At 40.4% G+C, this 15,843-nt stretch overlaps 1 protein-coding gene across 2 annotated transcripts in view; it reads right to left on the reverse strand.

The window, feature by feature from the left end:
* DCHS2 (dachsous cadherin-related 2) overlaps nucleotides 1-15,843 on the reverse strand; it is a 224,657-nt gene that overhangs the window by 74,530 nt on the left and 134,284 nt on the right. For both annotated transcript variants that reach the window (XM_032779109.1, XM_032779110.1), the window contains 4 exons: nucleotides 7,549-7,785; nucleotides 4,641-5,657; nucleotides 3,014-3,201; nucleotides 2,103-2,202 (listed from right to left, as the gene is read on the reverse strand). In XM_032779109.1, coding sequence (XP_032635000.1) covers nucleotides 2,103-2,202; nucleotides 3,014-3,201; nucleotides 4,641-5,657; nucleotides 7,549-7,785 — 1,542 coding nt within the window. The remainder of the gene's footprint in view (nucleotides 1-2,102; nucleotides 2,203-3,013; nucleotides 3,202-4,640; nucleotides 5,658-7,548; nucleotides 7,786-15,843) is intronic.

Genomic DNA, 15,843 nt, shown 5'->3' on the forward strand with positions numbered 1-15,843 from the left:
CTGGGCTCGAGACCTTGAGTCTTGTGTAGAGGAGCAGAAGTACTGCCAGCTCCACTGGGCAGATCCACGATGGCTAGTTGCCAGCGATCTACGCCTAGGGCTGCGAAAGCTGTACCGTGCCAGGGACCTCGACTGGGGCGAAGAGTGTGAGCAGCATCGGTACTGCAAGGTGCTATAGTGGCTTCTCGGAGTCGGAGACCTCTGAAGCCATCGGTCCCAGTCCCGATGGGGCATGCTCTGACCTCGAGGCCTGCGCTCCCTCGATTCCCTGCTGCTCAGCACCAAGACAGATAATTGCATGGAGGTCAACAGGGACTGGTGCAGGCTGCGAGCAGAGTGGTCACTCTTCGGAGAACAGCGTCAGGAACCTTCCCTCGATTGCGAACAGTACTGCCTGGTCGCAACTGTGGTGGTCCAAGCGCTTGCTTGCCTGTGGACCTGGGAGCCGCTGGGGTCAGTGCAGCCGATACCGGGAAAGACATTATGTCTCATGCCACTTGCAGGGCCTCCAGAGTGGAGGGCAACCATATGTGGCCACTGGCATCCAGGGAGGTCAGCTTGGAGTGGGGGCTGGGCTACTCCGCTCTACTTGAGTTAGAGTCCAGAAGGCCTCAGCCTCCAAGGAGGATCGAGAGCTTCCCAGTACAGGTCTAGTCTCGCCCCCAGCCTTGTCCTGGTGCCTTGACAGAGAAGATTTCTTTTTTGTCTTCTTAGAGTGTCCCACGGATGGAGAGCAGTGCCAGCTGGTGGAAGGCACCTCTGGGTCGCCATGCACTGATGCTACAGTGCTCGGTGCTGACTCAGAGTGGCATAGCGGTGTCGGGGTCAGGGCCGACTTCATCAATATGGCCTGGAGCTGTATGTCCTGCTCCTTCTTAGTCCAGAGCTTAAACAATCTGCTGATTTTGCAGCTGTCGCTGACGTAGGTTTCCCCAAGACAGCGTAAGCAGCTAGTGGGCAGGTCACTTATTGGCATAGGCTGTCTACAAGTGTCACACGACTTAAAGCCTCTGGCGTGGTTCTTCTACTCTATATAATTTTTGTTTTTAAACTACAGGTACTAACTATCTACAAACTAAATGACAGTCCAAACAGGGAAAGCTACAGAGGAGAGCTGAAGCACAGCAGTTCCAAAGCACCTTCACTGCCGGTACAAAGGAACTGAGGGTGGGGGGAGTGCGCAGCTCCCCTTATACCCACCCAAGGGGTCACCAAATGAAATTAATAGGCAACAGGTTTAAAACAAACAAAAGGAAATATTTTTTCATACAATGCAGTCGGTCTGTGGAACTCTTTGCCAGAGGATGTTGTGAAGGCCAAGTCTATAACAGGGTTCAAAAAATAACTAGATTAATTCACGGAGGATAGGTCCATCAATGGCTATTAGTCAAGATGGGCAGGGCTAGTGTCCCTAGCCTCTGTTTGCCAGAAGCTAGGAATGTGCGGCAAGGGATGGATCATTTGATGATACTTGTTCTATTAATTCCATCTGGGGCACCTGGCATTGACCGTTGTCTGAAGACTGGATACTGGGCTAGATGGACCTTTGGTCTGACCCAGTATGGCTGTTCTTATGATGCCTGTCTCAGATTGTCGTGAACTGTTCCTACAGCAGGAAAATTTTCAGTTGAATATGGAAAGGGGAGATCATTTTTCCATTGAGATGTTAAACAGTTGCTCATAAATGACAAACTCTGTACTGTATGTGCTATTGGATGATTATGGTCCTAATCTTGGGGAAGCCGCTGTTTTTAACTGAAGATTCTGTGACTTGCCACACGAGCAAGTAAACCCCTGTGAAGAGGCAGAGGGCGATGGGAAGGAAGCTAGCTGCTCATGCCTCCACAAATATTTTGGTATGATCTATTTGTCATATGGTACCCTGATTACTACTACACTGAGGCCTCTACTACATCAGTGTAAAGGGAGCTCAAAAGTGATTGTAAACCTAGTCTGACTTCAAAGCCCCTTTTCGCTGCCAGAGTTATGTAACTGAGCCTCAGTGTAAACAGGAACCAGACTTTGTATGTTTAGTGGCTCCCTTAGACCCTATCATTATTTTAATACACTTTCTATTGGGCACAACAATTATACATTCTTACCTGACAATATTGAGTATAACACTACACCATTGTTTCCAAAATCAAGGTCCTTTGCAAACACAGTGGTGACAAGTGTACCTTCTGGCTGTCCTTCCAAAACCTGCCATCAAACAATATGTTTACAAGAGCACTTTACATATTATAAAGGATATTGATGCATCATAATTGAATTCATATACCACAAAACAGTTAAATTCAGTACTTACATACTAGGAACACTTTCCATTCTAGAAATGGCTACAGTCAATGCAAATAAACTACATTTCAGAGATACTGCTAAATTAATACATTTCTAGCAAATCTTCAATAAAGTTCGTTTGTCCGTATGTCTTTTCTCTACAGAAATCATTAATATCTCCTGTTTCTGAGGTCATAAGTAAAACATAAGATGCAAATTTAAAGAAAATACCAGTATAATCTTCATGTTCTAATAGTTCAGAAACAGTTCAATTCCAACTGTTCATACATTCACATTGGGTAAGATATTCATGTATAATATGGGCAATTTTTGCCCTATGATATTTAATACCATAATAAAAAAGTAACCAATACATTAGAAGTAATTTTCTTTAAAAAGTTGTTTATTTGATACTGACCATAAAATGTCAGACTTTTAATTGAATCTGAATAAGTGGTTCATTTAGGTCATACTAGCGGAAACAGGCAATGAAACTTTCACATGAAATAAAAGACATGTCTTACTGAGAGAATACACTTGATTTAATAATGTTCATGTAGCATTCAGAGCACACGAATTTCATTAAATACAATACTCTGTGGTGTGTGAACTGAGCTTTGGAAGGAAGTCTCATTTATAATTCAAGCTTATTGCCACAAGATGGTGCTCGAAACAAATCTTGTACTACTATGATTGACCAGATTAGAAAGTCACTGAAACAGGCTCTACAAACCTTGAGGGTTACTTCTTTTCCAGATGGAATCTGAGGGAAGTAAGGCTGATTATCATTGATGTCAGCAACTAAGATATATGCCGTTATTGTGGCATTATGCCGGGGGTCACCGTGGTCAGTTACTAGTACAATCAACTGGTGGTGAGTTTGTTGCTCGTGGTCTAATGCAACCCAGTTTATAATTTCACCTGTTGGACCAACAAACAAACAAACAAACAAACAAAGGCACTGTATTAGTTTATTCACTGTATTAGTGAAATCTTAACAGACTGTATAAAATTCATAGAAATACACACTGCAGAGTTTAAACTAACCGCTTGTGTCATTTGATATGCCTCCTACAGTATATAGAGTACTATCCCAGTTTACTAAACTTCATTCCACTGAAACACCTAGTTAATCAAAGTTTACTTATATACCCCCGGGTCATATTACACTCTTCACTGCACTCTGGATCCCACAGACTAGCCCAATAAAACAACATCAGCCAACTGTCCAGGCTGGCTGTTTTAAAGGAGAAATCTGGCCCTCTCTTCATTTTATTCCAGATTGGAGAACCTCAAGTGCAGACTTTAACTGCTGACCTTATCTTTGCTCTGCTTTGGGGTTAGGAAACTCAACACAGACTCTCTCTGATGACCAGCAAACCTAATCTTCACCATACTCTGAGGCTTGAGATCCCAGTGGTCAAATTTAATACAAGTTTCCGGACAGCTGCTCAACTGCACTCACATTTATCTGAGGATTCTGTGTGTCCTCCTGTTTTTCAGATAGATGGAGTTATATTATACATTTTAAGACCTTCTATGTTACTTGTCTCCCTCTCTCTGTTTACCTTTAACCTTTTATAAGCTTATTATACAAGACTTTACTTTGAAACAGTAGTTTTATTTTGAAATGTCACATTTCCAAAGTATCTAGAAGGGCCCTTCGACCCCTGGGTATACACCATTTTACATGGTGGAATCTCACATTGCTTTTGCAACACAGATCTGCAATCTCTTGCTAGTCAGCATATTCACAGTACCCGTGTTTCTTAAAGGCTTCCCTTCTGCATGACTTTCAGTATTTTATTTTACACTGCTAAAACATACGGAGATAATGGTTATCAGTGAGAGCATTCTGGGATTCATTTTACAGTGCATAACTTTTCTGAGACCATTTTCTTTTTGCAACACTTCTGATATATTCAATTCACGGTTTTAAACTATAACTATTCAAGGTTTTCACAAATGTGCTCCCTTTAAAATGTCACTATTCCTTTCATTCTTGTTTATCAATGATCATTTATTTTCAACCTTACTTGACCACTAGACAATCAGGAATTTTTCATATGATTTACTGAAGCTATTATTTAATACTCCCAAATTTTCTACGATCAAACACACTCATGAGTGAGTAAGCAAAGAAAAGGCATGACTGAGTTGAGAGTGAAAAAACAAACCCTCTAGGTTGTCCTATTCTTCACTGATTATTCCATCCCAACTTTTTGAGGCTCTGAATTATGCATATTTCCACCCAAGAGAGACATGACAGTTCCTGGACTTCACACATTACATTAATTCTTTTAGAGGAAGACTTCTTTCTAAAAGAAATAATGGGGAGATTACAACTCATAATATGCTACCTGTGTTGGAATTAATCTTGAAAAACTTTCCATCTGACAAAAGGAAATAGGAAAGCTGTCCATTTCTTCCTGAGTCTCTGTCAACTGCTGTGATGGTACCAACCACACCTCGGGGAACTGGACTTTCCTCAATTTCAAAAAAATAAAGATCACGCATGAAGATTGGGGAATTGTCATTTTCATCCCGGACATTAACAATTACTGATGTACTCGCATTTTGCCCTGAGCTGTCCTCTGGGCTGCTGACAAAGGCTCTAAAATTGTACATCTGTGTAGATTCATAGTTCAGATACTTCCGGAGGTAAATCCAGCCAGTGACAGGGTCAATTCCAAATGCAGCAGAATCTGTGCTAGGCTCCAGAGAGTACACCATCTGTGAGCCAGTGTGCTGTGGAACTTGTGTGTGGGCTTGTACTTGCAGAATTTTGGCATCCAGAGAAGAAGTCTCACTGACTTCCACTTGATACACCAAGTTTTCAAAAGTCAAGGTGGTGCCCATCTTTTGCTCTTCAACAATCACTGTCAGCATTAGCAGAGAACTCAGTGGAGGAGTTCCGTGATCTTCAGCTGTTATGTGGAGAGTGTATTCATGCTGCTTATCTGTGAACAGAGTCTTGGTGAGATATACCACCCCAAGGCTTGGATCAATGGTAAATGCATTTGACTGCCTGTTTGCAATAGTATATTTGATTACCCCATTTAACCCACTGTCTTTATCTTCTGCATGAGCAATGTACAGAGCTGTGCCAGGCACTGTACTATAAGATATAGTTATCTTATCAGATTTTGTAAGAAATACTGGAGGATTGTCATTGACATCAATCACAGATATATTGACCTGGGTGCTACTGTAGATAGGGGAGCTGCCCAACTGTGACTGGACAGTAAGGATAATGAGAGATTGAGTTTCATGGTCCAGCTGCTTTTTGGTGAGAATGATACCAAACTGAGGGTCAATAGAGAATCTTCGGTAAGGATCACCAGAGGAAATTGTGTAAGAGATCACTTCGAAAGTATCTACAAGTGGGAACAAAAAAAACCAATGTAAAAAAATAAGCAACTGATAAAGTGAGCGCTTAACACAATACACTATAGAACATCTGTGAAGAATATACTGCAATGTTGTTAGAATCAGCTGAAAAAATGTAATCCCCTTTACAGATGTTTTTCTTTCCTGAGCTCTTTATGTTTCCTTGCTCATGTCCCTGGAGCCCTTCAATAAAATGAATACTACACAGGCTGCATCTGACTGCATCTATTTTGTCCATTTATGAGATGTTTGAGTTTCACCTCCCTGATAAACCTTTATAGAGAAAATGTCACTGCCTACTCATTTTCTTCCCATTATATAAAATATAGTGAAAACTTCCAATAATTATGTCATTTTTAACAGAACAATATCACTATAAGCTAAGATTCAATATAGTCAGAACTGAAAAACATGGCAATACATTAAAAGAATTACATTTCATTGAGTTTTTCTCTGAATGCACTTTTGCTATGTCCAAGATAGTTAAATATTCCACTGCAGCATAATATTCTTTCCCATCCTTTTCCACAGGACCATAATACATTAGCAGAGCCACTCCCTGGGCACTACTGTAGTACTGGCAGGACACCTGTGGCCAATGCACTGTCCTTCCATGGGGGAGAAAGGCAGTGGATTGATGTACTCACAAATATATACAAAGCCCTTGCCCCTGCTTCCTTATATGTAGAACTCCATCATCAACATGGCATTTGGATTCCTTTTGCGAGATTCCCAAATCCTGCCTCCACAATGTTCTGCAGAAGAGCCACAACAGAGGTGCCCAGTTAGGGTCTTCTGCAGCTATAAAGAATGTAGCAGGATTTGAGTCTTTTCCTCTAAGAAAATAAATGAATAAAATTGATTTAGAAAACATTATAAGATCACCAGGATTTCTCCATTTAATTTGGGAAAACATTTTTTGAGGCAGCAAGTTGTCAAGATTCCCTCAAAGAGTTGCACCTTACTATTGCTCTAATACAGGGATTTGCTAACTTCTTCAGTGTGGAGCAAACGTTAACAAAGATTCCCACATGGACACCTCCCTGCACATGCATGATTGTACCCACCTGTGATAAAACAACATCCAGGTTGTAACTACAGTAATTGCTTACAAAGAAAAGCAATATTACAGAAGTATTTAATGCATTTTAGCTGTCTTTTAGTGCTATTTAACAACTCAAAATAATGAGGTGGAAGCAGAACACCATGTGACCTACCAGCTCACCACAGACCACCAAGAAGTGCTCCATGGATCACAGTTTGGGAATCTATGTTCTAAAGGAGATCCAGTTGTAAATTTAAGCATACTTCTTGTATAGTATTGTAATGGTGAACTGTTCTTTTTACAACCTGGTTATCCCTGTTCTGGAGAGAAGCCCGGCAGGCAGGTGCTAGGAATCATCTGACTCAACTGGCCAGCGTCAGCTGACTGGGTCTGATGATTACCACACAGGGATATAGATGAGGATCTCAATTCTCAGAGGGAACCTCCAGGAAAAAACTGGGAAAGCATTCTTGTAACTACAGTGGAGGACTATGAGGGAGTGAGAGGCTCTGCAAACTCACCTATGCTGGGTGGAGCCCTGACTACTAAAATGCCAAAGGGTCCCACAGACTATGTTAGAAACAGGACTATTACTTTGCATTCTCATTCAACATTTCCTTTTCTGTGTGTTGGACAATACACAGATCACTGAGGCAAGGACTAAGAACTGATCTGGGTGTGGCAGATGATTGAGTCCACCAGCTTACAAGCATGTTTGACATATTAAAAAAATAATGAGTTAAAGAAGAGAGATCATTTTCATATCTTTCTGTACCAGTTACAATTAGAACATTTTGCAAACTGTCTGAATGCAATCTAAGTGGACAACTTACTTAAAGGCTCCCTTGCTTTTACAGTTCCAACAGGGCTGCCTTCAGGTACATCTTCAGGAACAGAAAAGGTATACCGTGACCTCTCAAATACAGCTGGTGCCAAAGTGGCCTGGAGGATGTTTACTGTGACAGATGCATTAACAACAGAGGTAAGGCCACCACCATCCCGTGCAGAAACAGTCAAGAACATCATGGTATGATCCAAATGACTGAGAGTTGATATCAAGTAAATAATTCCTGAAAATATAGAAAAAATGAATAATGAAGACACTGAGTTCATGGAATCTTACACCAAGTTTTAGCAAAATGTAAAACGGTCTCAGAGTGCACCCCAAAAATGGGAGAAGGGTGGAACTTAAATATGGCAGGAGGCAGACTAAGTGTTACATATTCCCTTACTGTGATTTCATAAATAGCAATGTAGATGCATTTGAAGTAACCGTGCCAAACTCTATTCTCAGTTACTCGGGTATAAATCCAGAACAACTGCTGTGATTTCAGTGAGTAACTCTGAACTTACAGCAGTATCAAGGAGACCAGAGTTTGACAAATAACAACACTAACTCTGGAAGTGAATTAGGGAAAATATAACTTTACTAATGGTAAGAGATTAATTCCACTTCACTAACAGGAAAGTGCATTCCACTTCAGAATGGCAACAATGACACTATCCACAAAACTTCCCAAGGAATACACCCAAACAAATAAAAGCTAAAGCCACAAAACACAAGTCTGTGGGACCTATGGTGGACATCATGATAGCAATCACTCACTGGCTGATCATAGTTTAATGGCAAGGCATCCTTAACTAGTAATTTATGAGATCTGCTGAACTGGCAAAATGTTATCAATTTACTGTTTGGCTTAAAGAAACTGCTATAATTTCTGCCTCTTTGAAAGGGCAATGCAATGCCTTGTCCATAGCAGCTGTCTTTGGGAGTAGCATTCCTTAAAACAAACGTATTTTCAGCACTTAACTCAGATGAATGGGATCAATATCCCTAAATATATTTTATTCTGACTGCTTGACTAAGTCGTTATTACATGTGTGATGTCTTTATTAATTCTCATATAGTCTACACAGAACTACAGAAACAACCTTTAACTTTAGCACCAATTCCAATGTAAAAGGCCGTAGCATGGGCATACAGTGTTCTTTTGGACTCCATTCTCCCTCCTTACACAGCCAAAACTCCTCTTGACTTTAAAGGGAGCTTTGTTTTAGTCAAGAGTTCAGAATCTCAGCAATAACGGTTATGTTTAAACAAAACTCTCTCTAAGATGTTCATACAGAACTAGAGTGATTCTCCAAAATCAATACTATTAATTCTTCCATATTTAATATTGGCCACTTGTCCTTTACAAGTACAGTCAGGATTTCTGAATTAAGAAGCAACAACAAAAATAAACTGATTAGCTCTTAAAGTGCACAGAGGTCTTTAGTGTACATGAAGTGAATGGAAATACCAAAAGATCTAGGGAAGTGCACTATATAGCATGGTATAACAGAGCAAGAAAGTATATCAGGACATGTTTGCTGTATCATAAATTGCATGCAGGTACATTGTGAGGCACAAGGCCAAATTTCAAGTGGCTTTGACCATCTAAGACATGGAATAATGGCACAGTAATTATGTTTTAGAATGCTTCAGTGCTGTTGATATGGATACTGCTTTTAATTTAAAAATGTTTTAAATGTATATATCAAGTGTTATATATCATTTTTTGTTCATATTCTGCCTTAATTATTGGTGTTAGCAGTATTCATGAAACTCAGAAAAAGTCACAAGTCTATTTCAGTTCAGTTCTGATTCTCATTTACATTTAAGGCCCTTTACATTTCTCAGGCAGCATAAAGGGGTCTTAGTGTAAATGAGATTCAGCCCTTTTTTAGTCAAGCAACAGAATTCCTCCCAAGTCATCTGATAATTTGTTTCCACACATAACTGAATGAAGGACGGGAGATATCAGATGCCCACGGTATCCTGCTTTGACACTGGCTGTTTAAATTATAGTTGGTCGATTTTATTTATTTTGGGACATTTTAGAGTTTCTTCCCTTTTCCCTTTTGCGGGAATTCTACGCTACCTCAATATCTTAACTATTTTTCTTCGGTCACAGTTAATTTAAAAGTCTACATTAGGAGCAAGAGATGATCACAGGCATGGGGAAAACCTAGAAACCTAGCATACATCAATATCCAGATTATGCTGTTTAAAGATGTCTCCCTACAATGAATGCACATCAACAGAAACAAAAACAAATTCCTATCTTTAGTCTATGTATTATTTGATAAATGACTTTGTTAAAAATTATTTCCCTCCAATCTAACTCTCTCTCTCTTTGCCTTCCTCTTGTCCCTTTTGTCCTCCTCCTTCTTCTTTGTGTTTTTAATCTCTTTCTTCTTTTTCCACCAACATGACCATTATATTTACTTCAGTTTGATAAGGCAGTCTCACTTCTGCTACATGGACACTGATTTGGTAGCACTTGCTCCAGTTTCTATATGAAACTGCACTTTGATTTTTCTCTCTTCCCCATCACTCTGTCACTTTGAGATTCTTAGAAGGAAGCAAGAGCGTGCTATTTTTATTCATGACTACTTGTCCTCCATTTCCTCTCATGTTTTGAGAATGATTGATCAATAGGTAGAAGGAAACCCATTTCTGCCTGTCTGTCCTTAAATAAGTACAATTTTGAACAAGAAAACTGATAGTCAAATTTAAGATTCTGAGGACATTGTTCATTGAGATTAAATATGAGTTTATTAAGGAAAAGTATGCTAAAATGCCATATTAACAGTAAATGTATAAAGTTCCTCATATGACTCAACCAGTGAAGCAGAGTAAATATGGACAGAGTTCTACATATGAATAGACATCTATTAGGAAGATGTCCATATCCCAGGGCCCTTTGTGGAAACCAGTAGAGGCAATAAGACCTCTGGCAATTCAGTAAAATAGATTTTAAGATAAGCACTGTCTTCATAATTTTCTGACTCACAAGACAGATATATTAGGAAAGATATCAGCAGTTCAAGATTGACACCATCTCAATCTGACGGTGCTCTTTATCAAATGGAGTGGAAATTATATTAAAGTTCCACCACTTTAGGAAGATTAAATATGACATATTTGCTCGAAAAGAAGCATCCAATGGAATCACTAATTTGGAACAATGCATTCTTAAGTAGAAGGATGGAAAATACCTAAAATTGCTATAAATATTCAAATTTACATTTAGTAAACTTTCCAATTATACTGTCAGTACATTATAATAACAAACTGTATCTTGACGTAATTAAAATATATTCTAAAGAATGCTCATAATTAAAGAAGAATGTTTTCTACTAGTAACAGAAGACACTTATTCCAGTGTGACAAACCACAGCACAATTCAGCAAAGATACAGATGAATTCTGAATCTGTTGTTGCTCAGTTTCTAACCCATTACCACATGCCATTTCTAAGAAGGAGACTTCTTCTCTTTTGACTTCTTTTTTGCCTTCTGACCATGATTATATTTTACAATTAGTGAGACAGCTCAGCAAAATGTTATTTCAGGGACATAAAACTTTTGGCATTTCCTGAAGTAATTTGAGCAACTGTAGCTTGAAAGAAAAGGTCTTTTTTTTCCCCACAGAGATTAAATGTATAAATATGAATTTTAAATTTTTCTAACATTGTCACTGTCAGCTCACATGGAATGATCGAGTGTATATATTTTACAATTATGACCAACTTAATACTGGGTATTTTTGTGTGGAATAAGCCAATGAATAGTTTAAAAGTCTATTTCATTTTAGATACAGTTAGATGTAAATGAAGAGAGAAAAGGTTCCGGAGAAAGTGTTAAATTTTGAAATTTCTGCTCTTTAAGAAATAAATTGTGACTTTAGTACGTCCCTGAGCAAAGAGTGGTATGCAAGTTGCTCCACTCCAGGAGCACTGAAAGGATTTTGTGAGAGAAATGCCTCAGAATCAGAATTTCTCCTCTGCTGCTCTATATCAGCAGCAAATGATAGCACACCTCATGCCAACTCAGCTGTACTGGCCAGAAGATAGAGATGAACTCCAGGTTCTGCCCATTCCCTAGTCTCCTCCCTTCCCTCACCTGCTCAAGGGGAAAGAGATGTAAACGGGTATACACTGTTCACTTACTTCTATCCATCTGGACCAAAGACACTCTTCCTTTAGGGTAGGCCAATTGGCCACTTTTCCAGGATTGAGCCTCTGGGCTCCAGCACTCGTTTTACACACTGAGAGCTCTGCCCAGTGAGTTCAATGGAGACGGGACTCCAGTTCAATAACTTTTTGCTATCTTCGGGATTTGATGCATTTCTGTAGGTAGCTGTAATCATACCAGGCAGCCTTTTCGAAACAGAGTAGGGTTTATTACTTAACTGGAAGCACAGAGAAGCAAAGATTAAGACATAGTTCAAACTGGCCAACCCAGGGCTCCCTGGAGTCATGGTGCTGACAGAACCATCTTGGCTTCTTTCTCTTTCCCTTTGTTCTTCAGTCTTAGATGAGCTCCTGTCTTTCTCCAAAGGCCAGTTCTTACCCTACTCTCCTGGCATGTCTCGGTCCATTGTCCTGCAGATACATGCTGCAGTCACATATTCTGCCTGCCAGAGTTTCCTGTTGTTAGATGTGAACTGTTCAGTCCTTTTGGGATTCTCCATTGATATGGGTGGGTTTTAGCCAGTCCTTTAATGACCTGCTCATATCAACCCGACAGTTACATGACACAAATACCTTGAGTCTTCTGCTCTGCCTCAAGCGTAGCTTTTTAACCCTTTTCCACTTTGTCACAGGGTAGAACATTGTTCTATATTTTTCCACTCTCTCCTTTTCTGTCATTAAGAAAATATAGCAGCTAATTATTACCACTACAGGCATTTGTTGTTTAGAACTCATGGCTTCAGTTGTAATTTTTTTTTTTTTTTTTTTTTTAAAGAGAACACATTTTGTTGCTATTTTACAGAATATATCCTTCCACTATGAAAAACAGTTCCAAGAAGAAAGGCTTATGATGGAAAGCGAATGGAGTCGTGGTTAGACAACTCCTCTGGAGGAAATATTTTATTGCAACGGAAGTTCCCAGCAGGGACCACACAGATAAAAGTGTGGTTCTACTTTGAGACATTATTATGTAGAAATGGCACCTTCTTACTTACAGATTGGCTCCCAGTGTGTATGGAAACTCATATCTTCTGCTTCTAATACATTTTACTACCTTTTGCGCCTGTTAGCTCAGCAGAGTTAACATAGGTACAGGTCAGTGAGCTTGATTCTATTCTGGCTCACAAGTGATCAAAAGATCACAAGTTCCAGTTGTAGTGCTAAATTCTGACCCCACTTATGCCTATACAAACCTATTATCTTTAATGAGTTTGCACAACTGTAATTGAAGACAGAAATCTAGACTGTAGAAACTATTGTTAGTGACAATACACAGCCCAGAAAGAAAACCACCTCACTGTCACATCTTAGATGCAATCTGGAGGGCTGGCAGCTAGAGAAGTCATATTTCTACATGAAAATGTAGAAGAACTGAGAGAGGAACAAAATAAATATGGATCTTCATGATATCATTTCTATAGAACGATTTTTCAGCATATGAGCACACATTAATGGGGTACATTACAGAACCTAATTTGGGACTAGATTGTGCCTTTTAGGCACAGCTCTGTTTCAGGGGCAGTATAGAGTGATGATGGTATTTTTCTTCAGAGTTCCCTGCGCCTGGGGAGAGTGCAAACAGATTTAAGAGATGCAGCATAAGTGTGATGGTTGATACTGAGCAAAATCATGGCCCTACCTGCTCTCTGTACATCCTTCCTCTCTCCCTGCTGAAGGGGACTAATTGCAAGAAGTCCCTGTGCTGCCCTCAGTGCTGGCACTGTAATACTATCAGGTCTTTACACAGGCCACATAAGTTAGGGTGAAGCTTCTTACTTCCTCCCCCACAATGTGAACCCACATAAGAGATAGGCAGAATCTAGCCCTTCAGGACAGGCCACTCTTGTGGACAATTAGCATTCATTATGGGCCTGATACTGCTGTTCTTACTTCTGTTGAGCAGCACCTTACTCCACAGGTAGTCTCACTGGTTCAGTGGAATTACTGTGGAGTAAATAAAGTACTACTCAACAGGAGAAAGGGAGAATAGGGCCCTACATAATTATTCTCTCTAAGGTATTCTTTAGGTCTTATTCCTCACCATAATTTTGTGTTCCATTCATTTTGGACACCAAATCTGCCAAGAGAATACTATGGAGGTAGATTTCAAAAGCAGGTCACCAGCCAGGAGCACATTCTGTATGGCAGAAATACACTGATTTGTTAATGAATTTCTATATATTTCTCTTGCTGACTGCTTCTAATCCTAATTCTCCATGGGCTCTTCAAGAAATCAGATTAAAAATCTTAGACTAGAATGATGTATTAAAGTCAGTCAAGAGTAAGGGACGGTGTGGTCCAGGGAGCACCCTTGCTCTAGGAGAAAGTATTTTGCTACAGCCCTTTTCAACATAGAGCACCGACTCTCTCTTTGCACCCCTTCTGGCTGATGCATTGGGAGTGAATGATGAATCAGAGCCATAGCTTTGCCCACTTGCTCATCGGGTGGGGGATGTCAGGTGTGCAACCCCTGCTCTCCACCTTTCTCATCCCTACCAGAGCCACAGTCTGGGCAAGGCTGGTACAGCTGCACAGGACAGCAAGAGGGCCTCTCTCACCCACGTGGTTATGTAGCCTGAGTCCTTTGGTCATTGTCTACAGCTGCAAACTGCCATGTTTTTGGAACTAGCAACCTCTTTCTCTTGAAAAATGAATGTCTTTTTTTTTTTTAAACAAACTAGCAACAAAAGAAGAAACACTATAGTATCAATGCCCCTACCAAATCTTGGTCCCTGGCCAACAATTATTACCATTTATGCTTTCAGCTATCGATAGCTAAGTATTTGTTTATCAATAGTCATCCACTGAACAAGCAAAGACAGAAATTGAGCTAATGTAACTGAACCAAAATTTTATTGTGTTTACAAGTATACTCAATTATTCAATTAGCTTGCTATTTTTTCCCTTTGCTCACAGAACTAAAAAGTAAGTTTAGAACAAGCAAATAACCATGAGAAGAGTAAGATCAATGACTATTTAGCAGCAATCTTTCACATGAAATTGACTGCCATGGTGCCTTTAACCCAGGCAGTATTTCTGTAGAGAATTCTTGGACTGATCTACTGACAAGAACTGACACCCAACTCAGACAGTAAGCAGATGGCAAAAATGGTATGTATAGTTCATTACCCAAATTCACCTTCAAATCTGGCAGCTGACCCCATTACTTGATACTATGTAGGTCAATGCTCATCTCCAATGACCTATTCAGAGTATGTTTTAACCTATCGGCAGTGAGGCTTAAGTACAGCTTTGGCTCTTACATGTGACAGAGCAGTTACTATGGTAGAGAAATTAGATAGTAAAAATGTGCAGAACGAGCAAACATGAGGCAATTCCTTGACAGAAGATAGCATGTAGAAGATGGGATCCTGTGTCTAACATCAAGAGCATAGTTGCAGAAGGAGGAGGAGAAGGATGGCCCTTTATCTCACTTCTAGTTCATCTTCTCATTACCTATTTTTGCTCTTTTATAATCTTTGAAAAATCAAATTTAGGTTCCAAGTTTTATCATTTCTTCTGTATTCAAAATGAATCTGTTTTATTGAAGCTATTTTCTTGACAGCAGCTATAACACAACATTCCAAAATACAGTTTATAAAGAACTAGTTTAACAACTGTCAGGAAAATAAAAGCTTTCTTGGGGGATGTAGCGGGGTGATCACTCGCTCCAGCCTGGAAAGGGTTGGAAAAGCCCTGAAGAGGGCTGGGGCTGGGCAAGGTAAAACCCTGCCTGACTGGGGGAAGTGGCTGCAGCTGGGCCATGCCCCAAACTGAGCAACAGGGCCTTATAAGGCCAGGGAAGCTAGAAGCAGCAGTCTCTCTCTGGCTGCAGGGGGCTGGAGACAGGGTACCTGAGTGGAGCAGGGCTGGGGAAAGGCAGAGGAGCTGGGGAGCTCCAGCCTGGAAAGCCCCAGCCTGTGGCCTAGCATTGGGCTAAGAGGTACTGGGGGTTGCAGTGGGCAGCCCAGAGGTAGGCAAAGGCAGCAGGTCCAAACCCAACCTTGCCAGTGATGAGTAGGCTGATACTGCAGTCTGCCCCAGGGCATGGGGGCTAGACAATGACTGGCAGTAGCCTTATACTGAGGTGAGGTGGGGATAGTGGGTGGGG

Source organism: Chelonoidis abingdonii, chromosome 5 (genome assembly GCF_003597395.2).
Source record: "Chelonoidis abingdonii isolate Lonesome George chromosome 5, CheloAbing_2.0, whole genome shotgun sequence".
Classification (NCBI taxonomy): Eukaryota; Metazoa; Chordata; order Testudines; family Testudinidae; genus Chelonoidis; species Chelonoidis abingdonii.